The sequence below is a fragment of the Lissotriton helveticus genome, chromosome 1_1 (genome assembly GCF_964261635.1).
Source record: "Lissotriton helveticus chromosome 1_1, aLisHel1.1, whole genome shotgun sequence".
Classification (NCBI taxonomy): Eukaryota; Metazoa; Chordata; class Amphibia; order Caudata; family Salamandridae; genus Lissotriton; species Lissotriton helveticus.
Window position 1 is genome coordinate 204638626 of NC_136057.1, and position 16847 is coordinate 204655472.

The 16847-nt window shown below is 43.0% G+C and overlaps 1 protein-coding gene across 2 annotated transcripts in view; it reads left to right on the forward strand.

The window, feature by feature from the left end:
• The window catches only part of GPBP1L1 (GC-rich promoter binding protein 1 like 1), a 533935-nt gene that overhangs the window by 384717 nt on the left and 132371 nt on the right, over positions 1-16847 (forward strand). For both annotated transcript variants that reach the window (XM_078664367.1, XM_078664410.1), the window contains one exon: positions 16542-16700. In XM_078664367.1, the coding sequence (XP_078520493.1) occupies positions 16542-16700 (159 nt within the window). The remainder of the gene's footprint in view (positions 1-16541; positions 16701-16847) is intronic.

Below are 16847 nucleotides of genomic sequence, written 5' to 3' on the forward strand. Positions count from 1 at the left end.
TGTGTGTGCCTAGATTCCGTCGCACAAGAATGGGTGGCAGAGCTTTTGCCGTCCTTGCAGCCAAATACTGGAACAGTCTTCCTATTGATCTTAGATTTGCCCCATCTGAAGTGATTTTCCGTAGACGCCTGAAGACTTGGCTTTTTGTATCTGTGTAGTCTACTTTCTCTCTTTTCTGCCAATCAGTTTTTAGCGCCGGGACACCCCCATTGGGGGTAGCCGTGCGCTCTACAAAATTCATAAATAAATAAATAAATAAAAATCTATAACCTATGGTTTTTTCAGTGAATATATATGTGTGTGTGTGTATATATATATATATATATATATTCACTGAAAAAACCATAGGTTATAGACCATATATAGTTAGGAATTAGCATTTACAAAAACATGAAAATTCACTGAAAAAAACCATAGGTTATACACCATATATAGTTAGGAATTAGCATTTAAAAAACCTTATTTTACTCACACAAAACCAATGAAATTCCATATATAGTTAGTTGTACTAACTATATATCGCGCACCCGCAATCCACTGCTGATCATGTCACATATTACATCATTCATGACATGGTCAGTGACATCACTGATGACATCACTGATGACATCTCAAATGACATCACTGATGACATCACTGATGACATCTCAAATGACATCACTGATGACATCTCAAATGACATCACTGATGACATCTCAAATGACATCACTGATGACATCTCATTTGACATCAATGGTCACATCACTGATGATATCATTCATGTGACAATACAATGCATCTCCTCACACTTTAATATAACCTCTGTTACACCCAGTGTTAAATACAGAATATATTTTTTAAAACAATTGACACACCAATACTAGTTACTACATACGCACTCACTGATTCCTATGTCTACACACACATTCACTCATTCACCCATACAATCATTCATACATACAATCACTCATCTTTACAACACTATCATATGCACTCATACACCCTAAACACACTCACACTCTGCCACTCATCCTTGGAGTTACTCACACACCTAGTCAGTCCTGTAAAGAATCAATCACACTTCCATTTTCTAATCTATACAGTTAAACATAGAGTACCTTACATTTTCAAACATATTCTAACACATACTTACTCTCTTATAAATCATTGATACAAGAACACATTGATCTGCACAGTCACACATCTCCCAGCTAGCCACACACACACTCAGTCTCCCATACAAATACTTGGACAATCAATCAATAACTCATATAGTTACTCATATAGCTACTGATCAACACATGCAGCAGTTTACAGAATACCAGACATAATGATGCACAAATTAAGACAGTTTAGTCACTAACCTATGCATTCAATGAGAAACATTTAATCATTCACTCATACAGTCAGTCACGCACCTACTAAAACCTTCATTCAGACACTTATACATCCACTCATTCAGTTGTGATGTGATGTCATCAGTGATGTCATTTGAGATGTCATCAGTGATGTCATCAGTGATGTCATTTGAGATGTCATCAGTGATGTCACTGACCATGTCATGAATGATGTAATATGTGACATGATCAGCAGTGGATTGCGGGTGCGCGATATATAGTTAGTACAACTAACTATATATGGAATTTCATTGGTTTTGTGTGAGTAAAATAAGGTTTTTTAAATGCTAATTCCTAACTATATATGGTGTATAACCTATGGTTTTTTTCAGTGAATTTTCATGTTTTTGTAAATGCTAATTCCTAACTATATATGGTCTATAACCTATGGTTTTTTCAGTGAATTTCATTGGTTTTTTAAAAGCTAATATCTATAGCTGTAAAATGTATTCTTCTTTAAATCCAAAAATATAATTTATGTTTATTAATTATTTTTTTTTAAATATTTTTTTTTGTTTCGCTCCCGGTCCGCGAACCGGTAAGCTTCCCGTTAGCTCAAATTAATGCCGCGACCCGGTCCGCGAACCGGTAAGAAATCAACATCGTGACGGTATCGCGTTGCCGCGTAATGCGTCTTGTGACGTACCGCGTTAGCGCACCCGGAAGTGCCCCGGGGCGCGGACCGAGGCGCGAAACGCAGCTCCCCGGAAGCGATCCGCGTCGCGAAAGCGCGACGTATCGCGTTGCCGCGTAATGCGTCTTGTGACGTACCGCGTTAGCGCACCCGGTAGTGCCCCGGGGCGCGGACCGAGGCGCGCAGCGACCCGGAAGCTAACCGGGGCGCGTTCCGCAGCGCGTAACATGAGCGTGAGAGGTCATGTGACTTGTTAATTAAACTTTTCATTGGTTCATTTCACTTTTGGTTTCATAATGATGTAAGGCTAGGTCAGGTGACCTAAAAATAACACTTTTCATTGGTTTAGAACTATTTTTTTTCCCAAATGATGAAAGCCCCCACCTTTTTTCTCACTCTGACTTTCAACTTTGAGAAAGGAAGACCTGATCATTTGCTCTGATTAAAAAATGGCTTCAATAGTAGCTTCAGCTTCTGCACCCCCACCACCACCACCACCATCTCCTCATAGGAAGAGAGGACCATCTGCACAGTTTATTGGAGACACAGAGGAGGAAGAGGAAGAACAAGACGGAGAGGAAGAAGAGGGACCACGATTTGTCAAAGAGTTACCCCGGGTATCTCATCGCAAAGTTAGCTTTATCTGGCAATTTTTTTCCATTCCACCAGGAGAGAAAAAAGTCAATGCACGCTATGCTACGTGCCTTATCTGCCAAGAAAAGTTATCCCGGGGCACTAATAAAAAATACAGTTATGGAAATTACACGATGCACCGACATATGCAGAGGTGGCATCCAATCAACTATAGTCGTGCAGAGGTGCGTGAACTACAACAGAACCCCCCAACTTCGGTGACAAGAACATCACCTGATATGTCTCTCACATTTGGAGAGGCCAACGAAACAACGCCAAATATCCCAAAAAATTTTGTCCATATGAAGGTGACATGCTTATATTGTGGCACTTTAATTTCATGCGCAAACATGAGTCTGAAATTAATTAATTTGGCTTTCGAGAAACACCGATGCTCCAAACGCAGCAAGTTTTAAATTTTTTTTTTGCTCCCGTTGAGCCTTTTTCAATGCCTCTTTCTGTTCCTTCCCTTTGAAAAAAAACAAAAAAAACAAATAAGTGTTCAAAAAATACAAAAAAAACAAATAATGTTCAAAAAAGAAAAAAAAATATAAAACAACAAAAATATAAAAAAAAAGTTCTTTTTAGAACTACCTCCCCGTTATTAAAAATTAGCTAGAATGTTTAGCACTCTGGCAAGCTCTATTTCTTTTGGTTCGCTTCCCGGTTAGCTTCCCGGTACGCGAACCGGGAGCTAACCCGAAATTTTTTTTAAAAAAAAAATAGAGTAAGTAAGGCCCTTTTAAAACCTCCACATTAAACCTAGGGGGTCATGGAGGATCTAGTATGCCCCCTTATGGTTATTTCCCCCTTTGTTTTGTCCTCCTCTTGTCTCTCAATCCTACCGAGAGACAAGATGGCGGCCGCTCCGGACTGTTTAGAATGTTGACAGACACCGGAGGGCCAATCAGCTTCGCTTCGTGAAGTTCCGTTACGCGTAAGGTCCGCGAACCGGGGCGCTGCCTGGTCCGCGCTTACAGATATATATCTTTTTTTGAACGTTAATTTCTCAAAATCCACTGCAGCACATATATTAAGACCTACAAAAGGCACATCGGGCTACCAGTCCCTACAATTTTGCCAAGTTTCGTGCAAATCCATTCAGCCGTTCGGGCTAAAAGTGAGGCTAACCGCTCTATGGAAAACTCAATGTTAAAAACACGTTTTGGGACCCCCCTTTTTTCTCGGCCCCCCCTGGACCAACTCCCCCCAAATTTCCAGTGGCTGCTCAGAAACAAAATGTTCCATTTTGCTGAAAATTTCAGCCAATTCCGTCCACAAACGCCAAAGTTATTAGACATAGAATTTTCAAAAAACCCATAGAGAAAAAATCCTAACTATATATACCTACTGGCGACCGCCAGTAGGTAATGTGTGTGTGTGTATATATATGTGTGTGTGTGTATATATATATATGTGTGTGTGTGTATATATATGTATATGTGTGTGTGTATATATATATATGTGTGTATATATATATTTTTCTTATGCTCCGCTCGATGTAGCAGCCGCCACATCACTGTCCTTTCTGCCCAGACAGTTCTCCAGGAAAAGCGAACAAGACAGACCCAAGTTTCTGGTGCAATTTAGTGTTTTAGTTCCATAAAACCCAGCAAGACCGCATGACGCGTTCCGCCTCTGACTCTAGGCTTGATCACATGATACAGTTGCTAAAACATAAACGAGGGTACTTAAGGAGTTCAAAAGATGGTGGGTAGGACTAAATAAAACCAACCTCACCAGATTAACCCTTTGCTGTTCACATCTTTATACACTGCGATTGGTGTCATTTAAAACTCAGTTTCTGGCATAGTGCCATACATCATTTTCACAAGGATGTTTTTGTTCTGTGCAATACATGTACTGTGCAAATTTCGCTATCTTACATATATAATCCATATATAATATGTACACAAAAATATATATATATATATATATATATATATATATATATATATATATATATACGCATAATACTGAAAAAAATATATGTAAAAAGAATAAAATTCAATTCATTATTATTCAGTATACATACTATTTACAATGAAGGACAAAGTGCCTGTGCATAGGAAAATGATCTTAATCCTACTAAAAATTATGATTTCCTGCTAGTAGCATGCATATGCAATTTGTTGACCAAAAGGATTATATCAGATTATGTAAATTTCATGATAAATATTGTCAACAGAACATATATAAACTCTTGTACATATAAAATGACAGTTATCTTACGCAAAGGAACAAAATCATATTACTGATAAATATTTGTACATCTAATTCATATGAACTCATATACTCTTATTATTTTCCCTCGTGAAAACTTTAATCCTATGTGTGCAAAAAATAATATTGTGCATGATAATTCAAAATTCCATTTGTAAAAGAAATTTAAAAAAAGGGATTTTTGTTAAGTTATACAAAGTTTGGGAAGAAGTTTCAGATTTTAAGGGACATCCTAATACCACCATTAGTCAACGAGTACCAAAACCCACCATGAGAGATTCAATCATAACAAATGATACGTATAAGGGACAGAGAAAACGTTTTTCCTGGTTTATAACATATTTGAATTCCTAATTTTCATTTTGGCCAGGTATAGTATAAAAAATAGAACTAAAGACAAGTATAAAGGTCTTCACTCGCATTCATCCCCTGCGGAGTCTTGCGGTCTAATTCTATTATGTACCTGGTTTCCAATACCCGGAGTTTCACATCTCTATCTCCTCCTCTCTTTAGGGGAAGGACACAATCTATGGCATAATACTGTAAGAAGGTGGGGTCACTGTTATGCAGATTTTCAAAATGACGGGCTACTGGGTATGCCTGGTCTTTTCCCACGATAGCCCTAATGTGCTGCAGTATCCGCCTGTGCACCGGAAGGCGGGTACTCCCCACATACCGGAGATCACAAGGGCACTGCAGCACATACACTGCAAACTCAGTTCTGCAAGACATGCACTTCTTTATCATCACAGGATCTCTTTTAAAAGGTACAGTATACTGTGTCTTATTGCACCCATGCCTGGCAGACTGCACATTTCTTAAATCCTCCTCCGAGGGCGCCCCAAGTATCCGAGAATTGTTTCTCAAGGAAATTATGTACCAACTTGTCTGCCATAGACACAGATTTTCTAAAGGTAATGTTGGGTTTGTCATGTATATATTTTCCAATAACAGGATCCCCTGTTATCAAATTCCAATTTTTATAGAAAATCTTACGAATTTCCTTATGCTGTCTACTGTATTTGATAATTACTCGTGGCTTAATCGCTATATCTCTTTCCTTTTGCTCACTGGCATTGACTTTAATGGCTAGGGCCTCTTGTCTAGTGATAGAATTTGCTCGGCCTATCGCTTTCTGGACCATCTTTTCTGAATAGCCACGTGACAGAAAGCGTATTTTGCTTTCTTCTTGTGCCATCTTAGTCTGCATCAGTACTGCAAATTCGCCTGATCCGCAGCATTTCCCCGAAGGGAATGCTGCTAATCAGGTGATGAGGATGCTGGCTGGATGCGTGCAAGACTGTATTTCCAGCCGTTGGTTTTCTACGCATCCTTGTGGCCATACCTATTTCAGTTATATGCACCTCAGTATCCAAAAATACCACTGACCTAGCATCTATATGTGATGTAAACTTCAAATTGAGGCCATTATTGATTGCTTCCACAAAGTCATTAGCTTCACTCATTGTACCATGCCATATCAAAAATAGGTCGTCTTCATTCAAGGTCCCTCTGAGGACCTGCTCCTTCCAAAGTCCCATGTGTAAACATGCCAGACTCGGGGAGAAGCATGCCCCCATTGCGACACCCCTGACCTGCTGATATAGCTGGTTATTGAAAAGAAAGAAATTCTGTTCAAGGCACAGTTCAATCATAGACAACAGCATTTTGTTGTGCGCCGAGAAATTCATAGGTCTTTGATTTAAAAAGAACTCTATTGCTTTAAGGCCATCAGAATGTTTGATCGACGTATATAGTGAAGTTACATCTAATGTTATCAGTAGATAGTCAGTATTCCAAACCACATTACTCAATTTTCTAATGAAATCAGATGTGTCCTGTACATACGATCGTAGACCTTTCACCCAATCTTTCAAAAAGAAGTCTATATAACGCGAAATGTTTTCAGTTGTGCTGTTTATTGCCGATATAATCGGACGCCCAGGTGGTGTCTTAGTGTCCTTATGTACCTTTGGTATTAGGTAAAATGTCGGTATTACCTGGTGGTCATTTTTCATGAAGTTGTATTCATCATTGGACAAAAGTTTAGCACTCCTCCATGCCATTAATTTCCTATTTTGTTCTTGCCACGCTGCCTTTAAAATAGTTAAATTGCTTTTCTTGTAGCACGTGGTGTCCAATAGTTGACTCTCTGCTTAAGCAACATACATTTGTCTCTGCCATAAAACAATGTTCCCGCCTTTATCGGCCTGGCGGACAATCACATCTTTTTTAGACTCCAATTTTTTTATTTAGTTGTGATAACATTGATTCTTTTTGTCGGCTACTGTGCGTTTTTTATTAGTGACAATGTAAAGTTGTTTAAGCTCTTTGGTAACAAGTTTGTGATACATCTCCAAATTATCATGAACTAAGACAGGTAAGAAAGTTGATTTAGGCTTGAACGGAGTTTGACTCATGGCACAGTCCTCACTTGATATGAACAAGGGCAGGTCACTAGTTATTTCTCCTTCTTGTTGTAAGCCTCAAATCTCGTCAAATGTACCACGTTCGCCTGCTTCCAACAAAGAGGGACTGCTTTGTGTGTCTGTTGGCTTTTTTCTTTTCGGTTGCAGGAGAAAAAACTTGTTAAGTTTCAACTTTCTTATAAACCGATAAGAGTCCGTTCTTGCATCGACATAGTTAAAATCCGCCGGAGGACAATACGATCGTCCCAATCCTAGGATCATTTCTTCATTTGGTGTTAGGGTGACATTGGTGAGGTTAATAATCGATTTTTTTTATTTTCTAATTGTAGTTCGCTTTCCTCTTTGATTTGTTCCATCGGCCCCTCATGGCCTGATTTACCCTGGGCTGCTTTGTACTTGCGGCATTTTCTCCTTGCGTGCCGCTTTTGGTTGGCGCGATGTTGTTTGCCTGTGTCTTCCCTTTGACTCTTGGTCTTAAAGTGTCGCGCCGGTCTTGACACAAGCAGCTCACTTCTTGTGCTAATGACAATTTGCCTGGCCCCACCGTGGAGGGCCCTGCAGCCTCGTTTTCCGCCTCACTTCCCGATGTCAAGCTAGCATCTGTGGAAGAAACAGTTACGGTTGCATTATCCTCCGTGGTCGGTCTAGTTTTCCTTGCCCGGGCTTTAACGTTTTCATATTTTTTTGCATACGTGAAAATTTGACCATTAAGGTAGTCGAGGCGGTCACGCTCAAATTTAAAAGCCTTACGTTTTTTTATTATGTTCTCCTCTTTTTTCACCCTCTGTATCATGTCACTCCTCAATTTGTCCGCTTGTTCACTGGGTCCAAAACCTGCTATTTCAACTTCAAGTTTTACAATTTTCCGCCTGTATTTTCAGGCGGTCGATCTCTGCATAGCGAACCAGGGCCCCCATTAATTTAGCGGAACACTCCAAGTTTATTTCCGCCCACTCCGTGAGCATTGCGGGATCTGACGTTTCATAACTCGGTGCAAGGCTTATTCTAAGACCTCTCGGAACTCTACAGACTCAAGTTTCTGGATAAGGACTTATTTTCCCACCACTTGGATTGTTCTTTTTTAATGAGCTTCTCTAATTGCTTGAATAGGTCTCTCAAAGTGGGATTAGCGCTCAAGTTGGCATTCAGTGGTAATTGTCCTTGCGGGTTCGACGCCTTATCGAAAATAAATATATATATATATATATATGTGTGTGTATATATATATATATATATATGTGTGTGTGTGTATATATATATGTGTGTGTGTGTATATATATTGTGATCAAGGCTACTGTGACGTAGCCGAAACGTGTCATGCTGGCGATTTGGGGTGAATAAACTACCTGTGAATTCTACTTGCAGCGCTGTGGAGTGGTCTGTACCTGTGTTTTTTCTTCGTTGGAAAACCTTTCCGAGAGGGAGGCGTAGCAGGAGTTTGAACTGTGTGTGTATATATATATATATATATATCACATATAATATGTGTTTCCGGGGTCCCGCGCATGGGCGGGAATATTCTAATGCTCATGACTTTGATGAGGATACCCCTGGAAGAGAACTAGGATTACAGGTAAGTTACTAATCCTTACCGGCCAGTAGAGGTTCCTTTCGCCGCTCATTTTGGGGGATTGGCTCAAAAACTATGTCCACGTCTCCTCCTCTTACAAGGGCAACAATCCCCTTCTCCCAGAGGACATTCTAGAGGTTACAGAGGGAACAATAATAGAGGACGAGGAAGGGGTAATTCCACACGCTCTTCCCCGCAAACAAACGATGACTTCCCTCCACTGCCCCCCAATCATCCCACTCCTGTCAGGGGACGTCTCTCCCAATTCTTAACTGTCTGGAATTCAATCGCCACATTCAAGTAGGTACTACAAATTATCTAACATGGTTACTACCTGGAGCTTACAAACACTCCACCAAATATTGCTCCAAGAGCACATGCCATGTCACTGTAACATTTCACTCTCTTAAAGCAAGAGGTTCTAGCTCGGTTACAAAAACACACTATAGAACCTGTTCCGTTAATACATAAAGGGACCGGTGTATGCTCCCTGTATTTCTTAATTCCCAAAAAGGACCGCTCTCAGGCCTATACTAAACCTCAGACAGCTGAACCTCTATATACACTTGGACCACTTCCACATGGTCACACTCCAACAGGTGCTCCCACTACTTTAGCAAGGCCACTTTATATCCTCTCGACTTAAAGGACGCTTATTTCCATATTTCCATTCACCCTGCTCACAGAAAATATCTCAGGTTTGAGGTGGACGGACAACATTACCAATTCAAAGTCCTCCCATTCGGAGTAACTACGGCACCCAGCGTTTTTACCAAGTGTCTTGCAGTAGTTGCAGCTCATCTAAGAAGACAACACGTTCATGTCTTCCCTTACCTAGACGACTGACTGATAAAAGCCAGATCACGACAAAGCTGCATACAACACACTCTAAGGACAGTCCAATTGCTTCACAACTTGAGGTTCACTGTAAACCGCACCAAGTCTAACCTCCAACCATCCAACACTCAAGTGTATATAGGAGCCACAATAGACACTCTCAAAGCTTTAGCGTACCTCAACCAAGTCAGAATTCGCAACATACAAGCTCTAATTTCAGTTTCAGCCTCAATACTCACTATCCTACAGAGTGTTCATGCAACTAATCTGAATGATGGCTTCTTGCATCTTAATCGTTCCATATGCAAGACTTCAAATGCGTCCCCTACAGGGATGCTTAGCATGTCAGTGGAACCAGGCTCAAGGGATCAGATCTGGTGTTGATAGATGGCCGTACTCATTGCTCTCTGCAGTGGTGGAACATACAAAACCTTTTCAAGGGACGGCCATTTCTCGATCTGGTTGCACAGATTGTGATAAGACGACTCATCCCTTACTGGTTGGGGAGCACATATGGGAAAACATACCATTCAGGGCATGTGGACTCTGCGACAAAAACAACTCCACATAAACCATCTAGAACTGCTAGCAATTTTTCTAGCATTGAAAGCCTTTCAGCTTCATCTAGTAGGCAAAGCTGTCCTGGTTCGCACAGACATGACAGCCATGTACTACATACAAAAACAGGGGGGACGCACGCTATACAGCTGTCACAGTTGGCACAGAGCATCTGGAGATGGGCCATACCTCAAAAGGTATATCTCCTTGCAGAACATCTTCCACGAGTCCACAACCAAGTTGCGGATCTGCTCATTCGTCATGACAGCAGATACACAAATGGGAACTTCACCCTCACGTTCTCCTCCCGTTCTTACAAATGTGCTGTTTCCCAGACATAGACCTGTTCGCCACCCACCTAAATGCAAAATGCCCTAACTTTGCGTCCAGACATCCACACCCATTGTCCAAAAGCAATGCACTATGGATGAATTGGTCAGGGATATTTGCTTACGCTTTTCCACTTCTCCCACTCATTTCATTAGTGGTTCGGAAACTCAAAAAACATTCCCTGACGCTCATCCTGATTGCTCCCAAATGGACCAACACTGGTCCACCCCCCGCTCCTTGACCGCCTGAGTCGTTTCAGAGGGCCGGTTTCAGTTCCCAGTCCAGCCCGGTAAAGTGTGCCTGCAGTTACGTTTAAATTATCACAGTATTGGATGGCGCAATGAGTGTTGCAGTCCACTTGTGACATTTCTTACAGGAGCTTAGTACCATATATTAAGGACTTGTAGGTAAGTTAAATATGCCAAATAGGAGTATACCACTTTTACCATGTTGAAAGGAGGAGCATAGCACTGTTCCCCCAAATTGGCACGGGTAAACAGCACAGAGTTCTACAGACAGCAAAAGAGAATCCAGAGTGGCGCTTCAGACAGAGAAATCTTTCAACTCCGAAAAAATGGCACATAACTTTGCAGCCCTAGGTTTATTACTATGAAAGCGTCGACTAGCAATACACTGGCTCATCCCCAGTGCCATCTGCCCGGTTAGTGAGACATGCATGAGTAGACTTGGGCCGAAGAACGGTATGTGAAAGTGGTTAGAGCAAAGGAAAGGAGATCCGAGGACTTAAAACATTTGTGTGGAAATGATTAGCACATTCGTCTAACCCCCAGTAGTGGAGCACTAGTAGTAAAGGACTCCCAGATGGCTAATAATGGTTACATCTCACAAAGGAATTTACCTTTACAAGACTGGGCAAATCCTCAGCTAAATGAGCGACAAAATAGCTTAGGGCTCTGTGAGGATGCAAGTTACTCTCCCAAGTTATTAAAATCTGTATATACTACCAGTGCTGTAACAATACAGTCAAAGAGCGTTCCAAATGTTTATTCGTAGACAAATATTGTGAGTGCCATCCTTCTTGCATGGTATGCCCCCACTTTTTGCTGAATTGCTGATGTACTTTGACTGAGTGTGCTCGTGCCAATCAGGTGCCCAGTGCCTGTTTTCCTTCCCTAAAACTGTGTTGGAGCTAAAACCCAATTGGCATCTCTGGCCACATGTCAGCCCCTGGTAAATGGTACACTAGGTACCCAGGGCATTGTGACCAGAGAAGACCCCTAAGGGCTGCCTCACTTATTTTGCCACCCTTAGGGGGGCCCTGACACACACACTGCCTTTGCAGGCTGAGTGTCCTGGTGCAGAACTAAACAGAGTCGACATGGCACACATCCCTGTGTGCGTTGCCCACAAACCCACTACCCTGGCATACTGGCATAGGGCTGGGTGCCCTATGCCAGTGGTGTGGGCACTGTTGCATGAGTCCTGTGCCCCTACAGTACCCAGGGACATTCCTGGAGACTGTAAGTGCAGTGATGCCATTAAGAGTATATGGTGCTGGGAGGTTGTCATTACGAACTCCACAGCACCATAATTGCTACACTGAAGACTGACCAGTGTGATATCAAACTTCTCAGCACATTAAACCCACACTGATGCCAGTGTGGGATTTAATGTAAAATGCACTACAGAGGGCATCTTAAAGATGCCCCCTGAAACCTAACCAACAATCCACGTCTTGTCTGAGAGGCTGCCTAGGCTGCTGCACAGCAAACCTCTTGCTGGACCCCTGGGTCGAGAGCCATCCGCTCTCTTGGTCCTGCAACAATGCACGACCAGGGCGAGGTGCTAGGTCTCCTCCCCCAGGATGGGCAGGGGAAGCTTCAAAGGCATGCTACCAGTCCACTTGCTGTACTCAGCAACTGGCCCCCACTCTGGCGGGAAGACTGGCGGAAAACCCTACTTGAGGAAAGGGGTTATGCCAGCCTGTGCCAACTCCACCCCTCAGATGGGAGAGGCGAGGTGAATCACGGCTCCAGGCTACCGCTATCTTGAGGATGGGGATCCCTACCCAATCACAGCTAGGCTCCTGCCCCCCTCCCACAGTAGAGGAGCAGGACAGGGGGTGTACTCAACCCAGGGCAGGGTCCCTGCCCTCACCCTACCTGTAACACCCCTAAATTTAGTATTTAGGGGCACCCTGGACCTTCCTTCCTCAGATCCCGATTTCGAAACAAGAAAGAAGACCAAGAAGAAGACCTGCCGTGCAGCTGCTAACAAGGGGACGACACCAACTGACTTGGCCCCAGCCCTACCGGCCTGTTGATCCTTGAACCTGCTCCACTGCTAAATCCCAAGATCTCCATTGATTAACATTGAGCGCCCAACGGCTCAAAAGCACCCTGCACCCAGCTGCCCGAGTGCCCCATGCAGTGCAACCTTTGTCGTAATCTACTTTCCAAATTGCCCTGAGCAAGTGACCAGGAGCCCAGCTCCCACAGCCACCTGGCCTGCTTGCCAGAAGCCACCAACCGAAGGCCCCCCTGTCTCTCATTGGATAACATTGGGCCTAACTACCTCTGCACCCGGTTGCCCCTGTGCCGCTGAGGGTGTACCAGTTGTACCTACCTGACCCTGGGAGACCCCGGAGTCTATGCCCAGAACCTTAACTCTGCCAGTCGAGTACTTACCTAAAAGCTGATCACTCACTTTTCTTCCATTTGCTAACATTGACTGGTTTCACTTGGAAATTCTTCTAAGTGTGGAGTTTTGAAACTTTAAAATGTTTATCTAAAAACACCTGAACAACGAATTCCGATTTACTCACCTGTTATCAGGAGAGAACCCAGTGCTTCATCTTTTGGCCCAGAGCTGACCCAGAAAAGTAATCCGAACCGTACTTACCAGTAACTTGAATTTCCTTCCATAGGGATCCATTGTCTGGTTTTCACCAGAAAAGTTTCTAAGTGGCGATTTTCAGAAACTACAAGTATTCCTTAAAAATCGCCTGTATGACTTAAACACATTCTTTCAACTCTTTACAGGAGATGCACCAGGGCTGGATCCAGGGTCCAACCCCGAGTAAGAAAAAGTAGTCATAACTACTTACCTGTTAAGTGAGTTTCCTCCCATAGGATAACATTGGTGGTTCTATGTGAAAAGGTTTTTAAGTGTCAACTTTTAAAATACAATAATATTCCTTTAAAATCACTACTGTATCCAAAACGCTTTTACTTGACAGTTTACATAAAATGTCCCAGGACTGAGTCTAGGATCCAGTACTATGGTTAGAAAAGTAATCTACAAAGTAACTAATTGCATTTAACTAGAAATTCCCATTGAGCTCAATGTTGCATTGTGTTTGAAATTGTGTTGCTTATTGTAACAACTGTAACTATTGTAATCAAAAAGTCTATTGCCTATTTGAAAAGTATTTAACTACAGTAACTCATTCTGAGAAAGTATATTTTGATACCTTGTTGGTTCTAAAATAAAACTATCTTTTGATACAAAGCAATTGGCCTAGAGTTAAGTTCTTGAGTGTGTGAGACCATTTGCTGACTGAGTGTGTACAGCAAATGCTTTACACTGTCCTCTGATACTGCTTTAATGCTCGTCCAAGCTACCACTTTAGAGAGTAAGGTTATATCTAACTTTAGCCTCTGCCAAACCTCTGGAGACTGTGATCGCTGTGCACACTGTACCTTACTGGTCCAGTATATACAGAGCCTCTTTCTTACAAATATAGTGTCGTTTTTTAACTTAAGTTCCTCCTATTACAGAGGAGGCTGGAGACCCCTGCCTTGGACCTTAAATTGTGGGAGTGCCTAATCTGCCAAAACAACCGTTGGCAAAGCCAATAGGACTCGTATTTTCGCAGGCAACTTGCTTTCTACCAATATTGCAGCAAAAGTATTATAAAAGGAAAGACCGATAACGTGCATGCATCATTGTGAATGCACGTAGATATATTACACTGTGAAGGGTCAGCGTGATGGCATGTACGTGTACATGCAGCATTAGGTGGGCACCATTTTGTTATTTCTTATGTTTTTATTTGCCATTGTAAGAATGGTGTACGCCTATTTTAGAGCTGTAAATAAAAATAAAATAAATTTGAAGGTCTGTGAAAACACTCTTCGGAACAGTGCCTGTAGGGCAGCAAATTATAGCTACTCTACATGTCTAGGTTATTTAAAAAAATATTTGCGACTGGAGTGTCGGGGGAGCAATGAAGGAGCAACTGGTGGGGTGATGAAGTGTGGGGACACTGAGTGAGGTATTCAAGGGAAGTGAATAGGAGCATAAGGTGTGAGGGTAATAAAGGTTATAAAAGACTGGTCCAGATGCAATGTACAATTTGGAAGATAAAGTAGTTCCTCGTGTGTGAGTAGTGGAAGGATCTGATTCATCCAGTCAGAATGACAGTAAATACGCTGTTCTTCAGGGAAGTAACAAATGAGGATGAAGGAACATCATTAAAATAGTGTAAGCGAATGAGATTGACTAGAAATCATCTGTAGAGTCCCCAGGGCTCGTCCCTCAGCCCAACACTTCAACATCTACATGGCTCCCCTCGCACAAGTGGCCCGCCATCATGACCTCAACATCTTACGCCGACGACACCCAGCTCATCCTCTCCCTCACCAAGGACCCACACACTGCCAAAACCAACCTCCACGAGGGAATGAAGGCCGTCGCCGACTGGATGAGGAACAGCCGTCTGAAGCTGAACTCTGACAAGACGGAGGTACTCATCCCCGGACCAACCCCCTCAGCCTGGGACGACTCCTTGTGGCCGACCACACTGGGAGTAGCACCAACACCCACCGACCATGCACGCAACCTAGGATTCATCCTCGACTCCTCCCTCTCCATGTCTAGACAGGTCAACGTCGTCTCCTCCTCCTGCTACAACACCCTCCTCTTACACAACAGGATCTACAAGTGGATCCCGACCGAAACAAGAAGAACGGTGACACAGGCACTCGTCAGCAGCAGACTGGACTACGGCAACGTACTCTACGCAGGAATCCCAGCCAAACACCTACAGCGACTAAAACGCATCCAAAACGCCTCCGCCTGACTGATCGTCAACATCCCCCGCCGCAGCCACATCACCCCCCACCTGAGAGACTTACACTGGCTCCCCGTCGACATAAGGATCACCTTCAAGCTCCTCACCCACGCACACAAAGCACTCCACAACGCCGGACCAGCCTACCTGAACAGCAGTCTCTGCTTCTACACCCCCACCCGCCAGCTCTGCTCAGCCAGCCTCGCCCTCGCCACTGTCCCCCGCATCCAACGAACGACCTCCGGCGGCAGATCCTTCTCCTACGTTGCCGCCAAGACCTGGAACACCCTCCCTACCCACATACGGCAGACTAAAGACCTACTCGCCTTCAGAAGACTCCTCAAGACCTGGCTCTTCGAGCAGTAGCAGCACCCCCGTCCCATCAGCGCCTTGAGACCCTCACGGGTATGTAGCGCGCTCTACAAGTACTATGATTGATTGAGAAAGCCAACCATTTGTAAGCAGTTGCTGTTTCATAACCCACTGTCAGTATTGATATTGTCTTCAATAGTTAATCTCAATAGACAACTTAAAAGCCTGTAGATGAGACCTAAAGAAATGTCTGCAGCGATCCCTCAGGGGCGAGGTAGATAATGAAATGCTTTGAACTTCACTAAAGGTAACCGGATTATTAGCAGCTTTTCCTTGTTTGTAGTTGTCCTCTGGTTCCTTCCCTGAGCCAGTGCAATGAAGAAAGACATCCGAAGGGCTACATGAGGTATTAACTTTAAGTAGCTTGTGCTCCTCCAGTGCAGTTAGTATGTGCCACACAAGTTTCCTGTAAAAATCTGTACAAGTTTGATATTTTCTGTCATTACAGCAACACAGGGTTGAATCTCACTCATTGGAATGCCTATTTCTGTTGGCCATAAATATATAGCAATAGTTGACATTTGTCTTTAATGTTATTGCACAGAGTCCTTCCAGCATTACCCCACCCATTGAAATGAACTCTTCCCGCTTGATCCGGCTCACACGTCGCACCAACGATAAGAAGAGTGAGTTCTTGAGAGCTTTGAAAGATGAAAGCAGTGAGGAGATGCTGGAGAGCAGAGAGTACAGCAAGCTGGAGGAGGTAAGTGGAAACGTTCATGAATGTAAAATGTTTGCATAAAGTAAAAAATTGTGAGCTCGTTTTTGTAAAACCTAATTGTTTTCTCTTCAAACATGGACTAATACTGAGGCACACAGAATGGCTGTATACTGCATTTAACATTCCAGC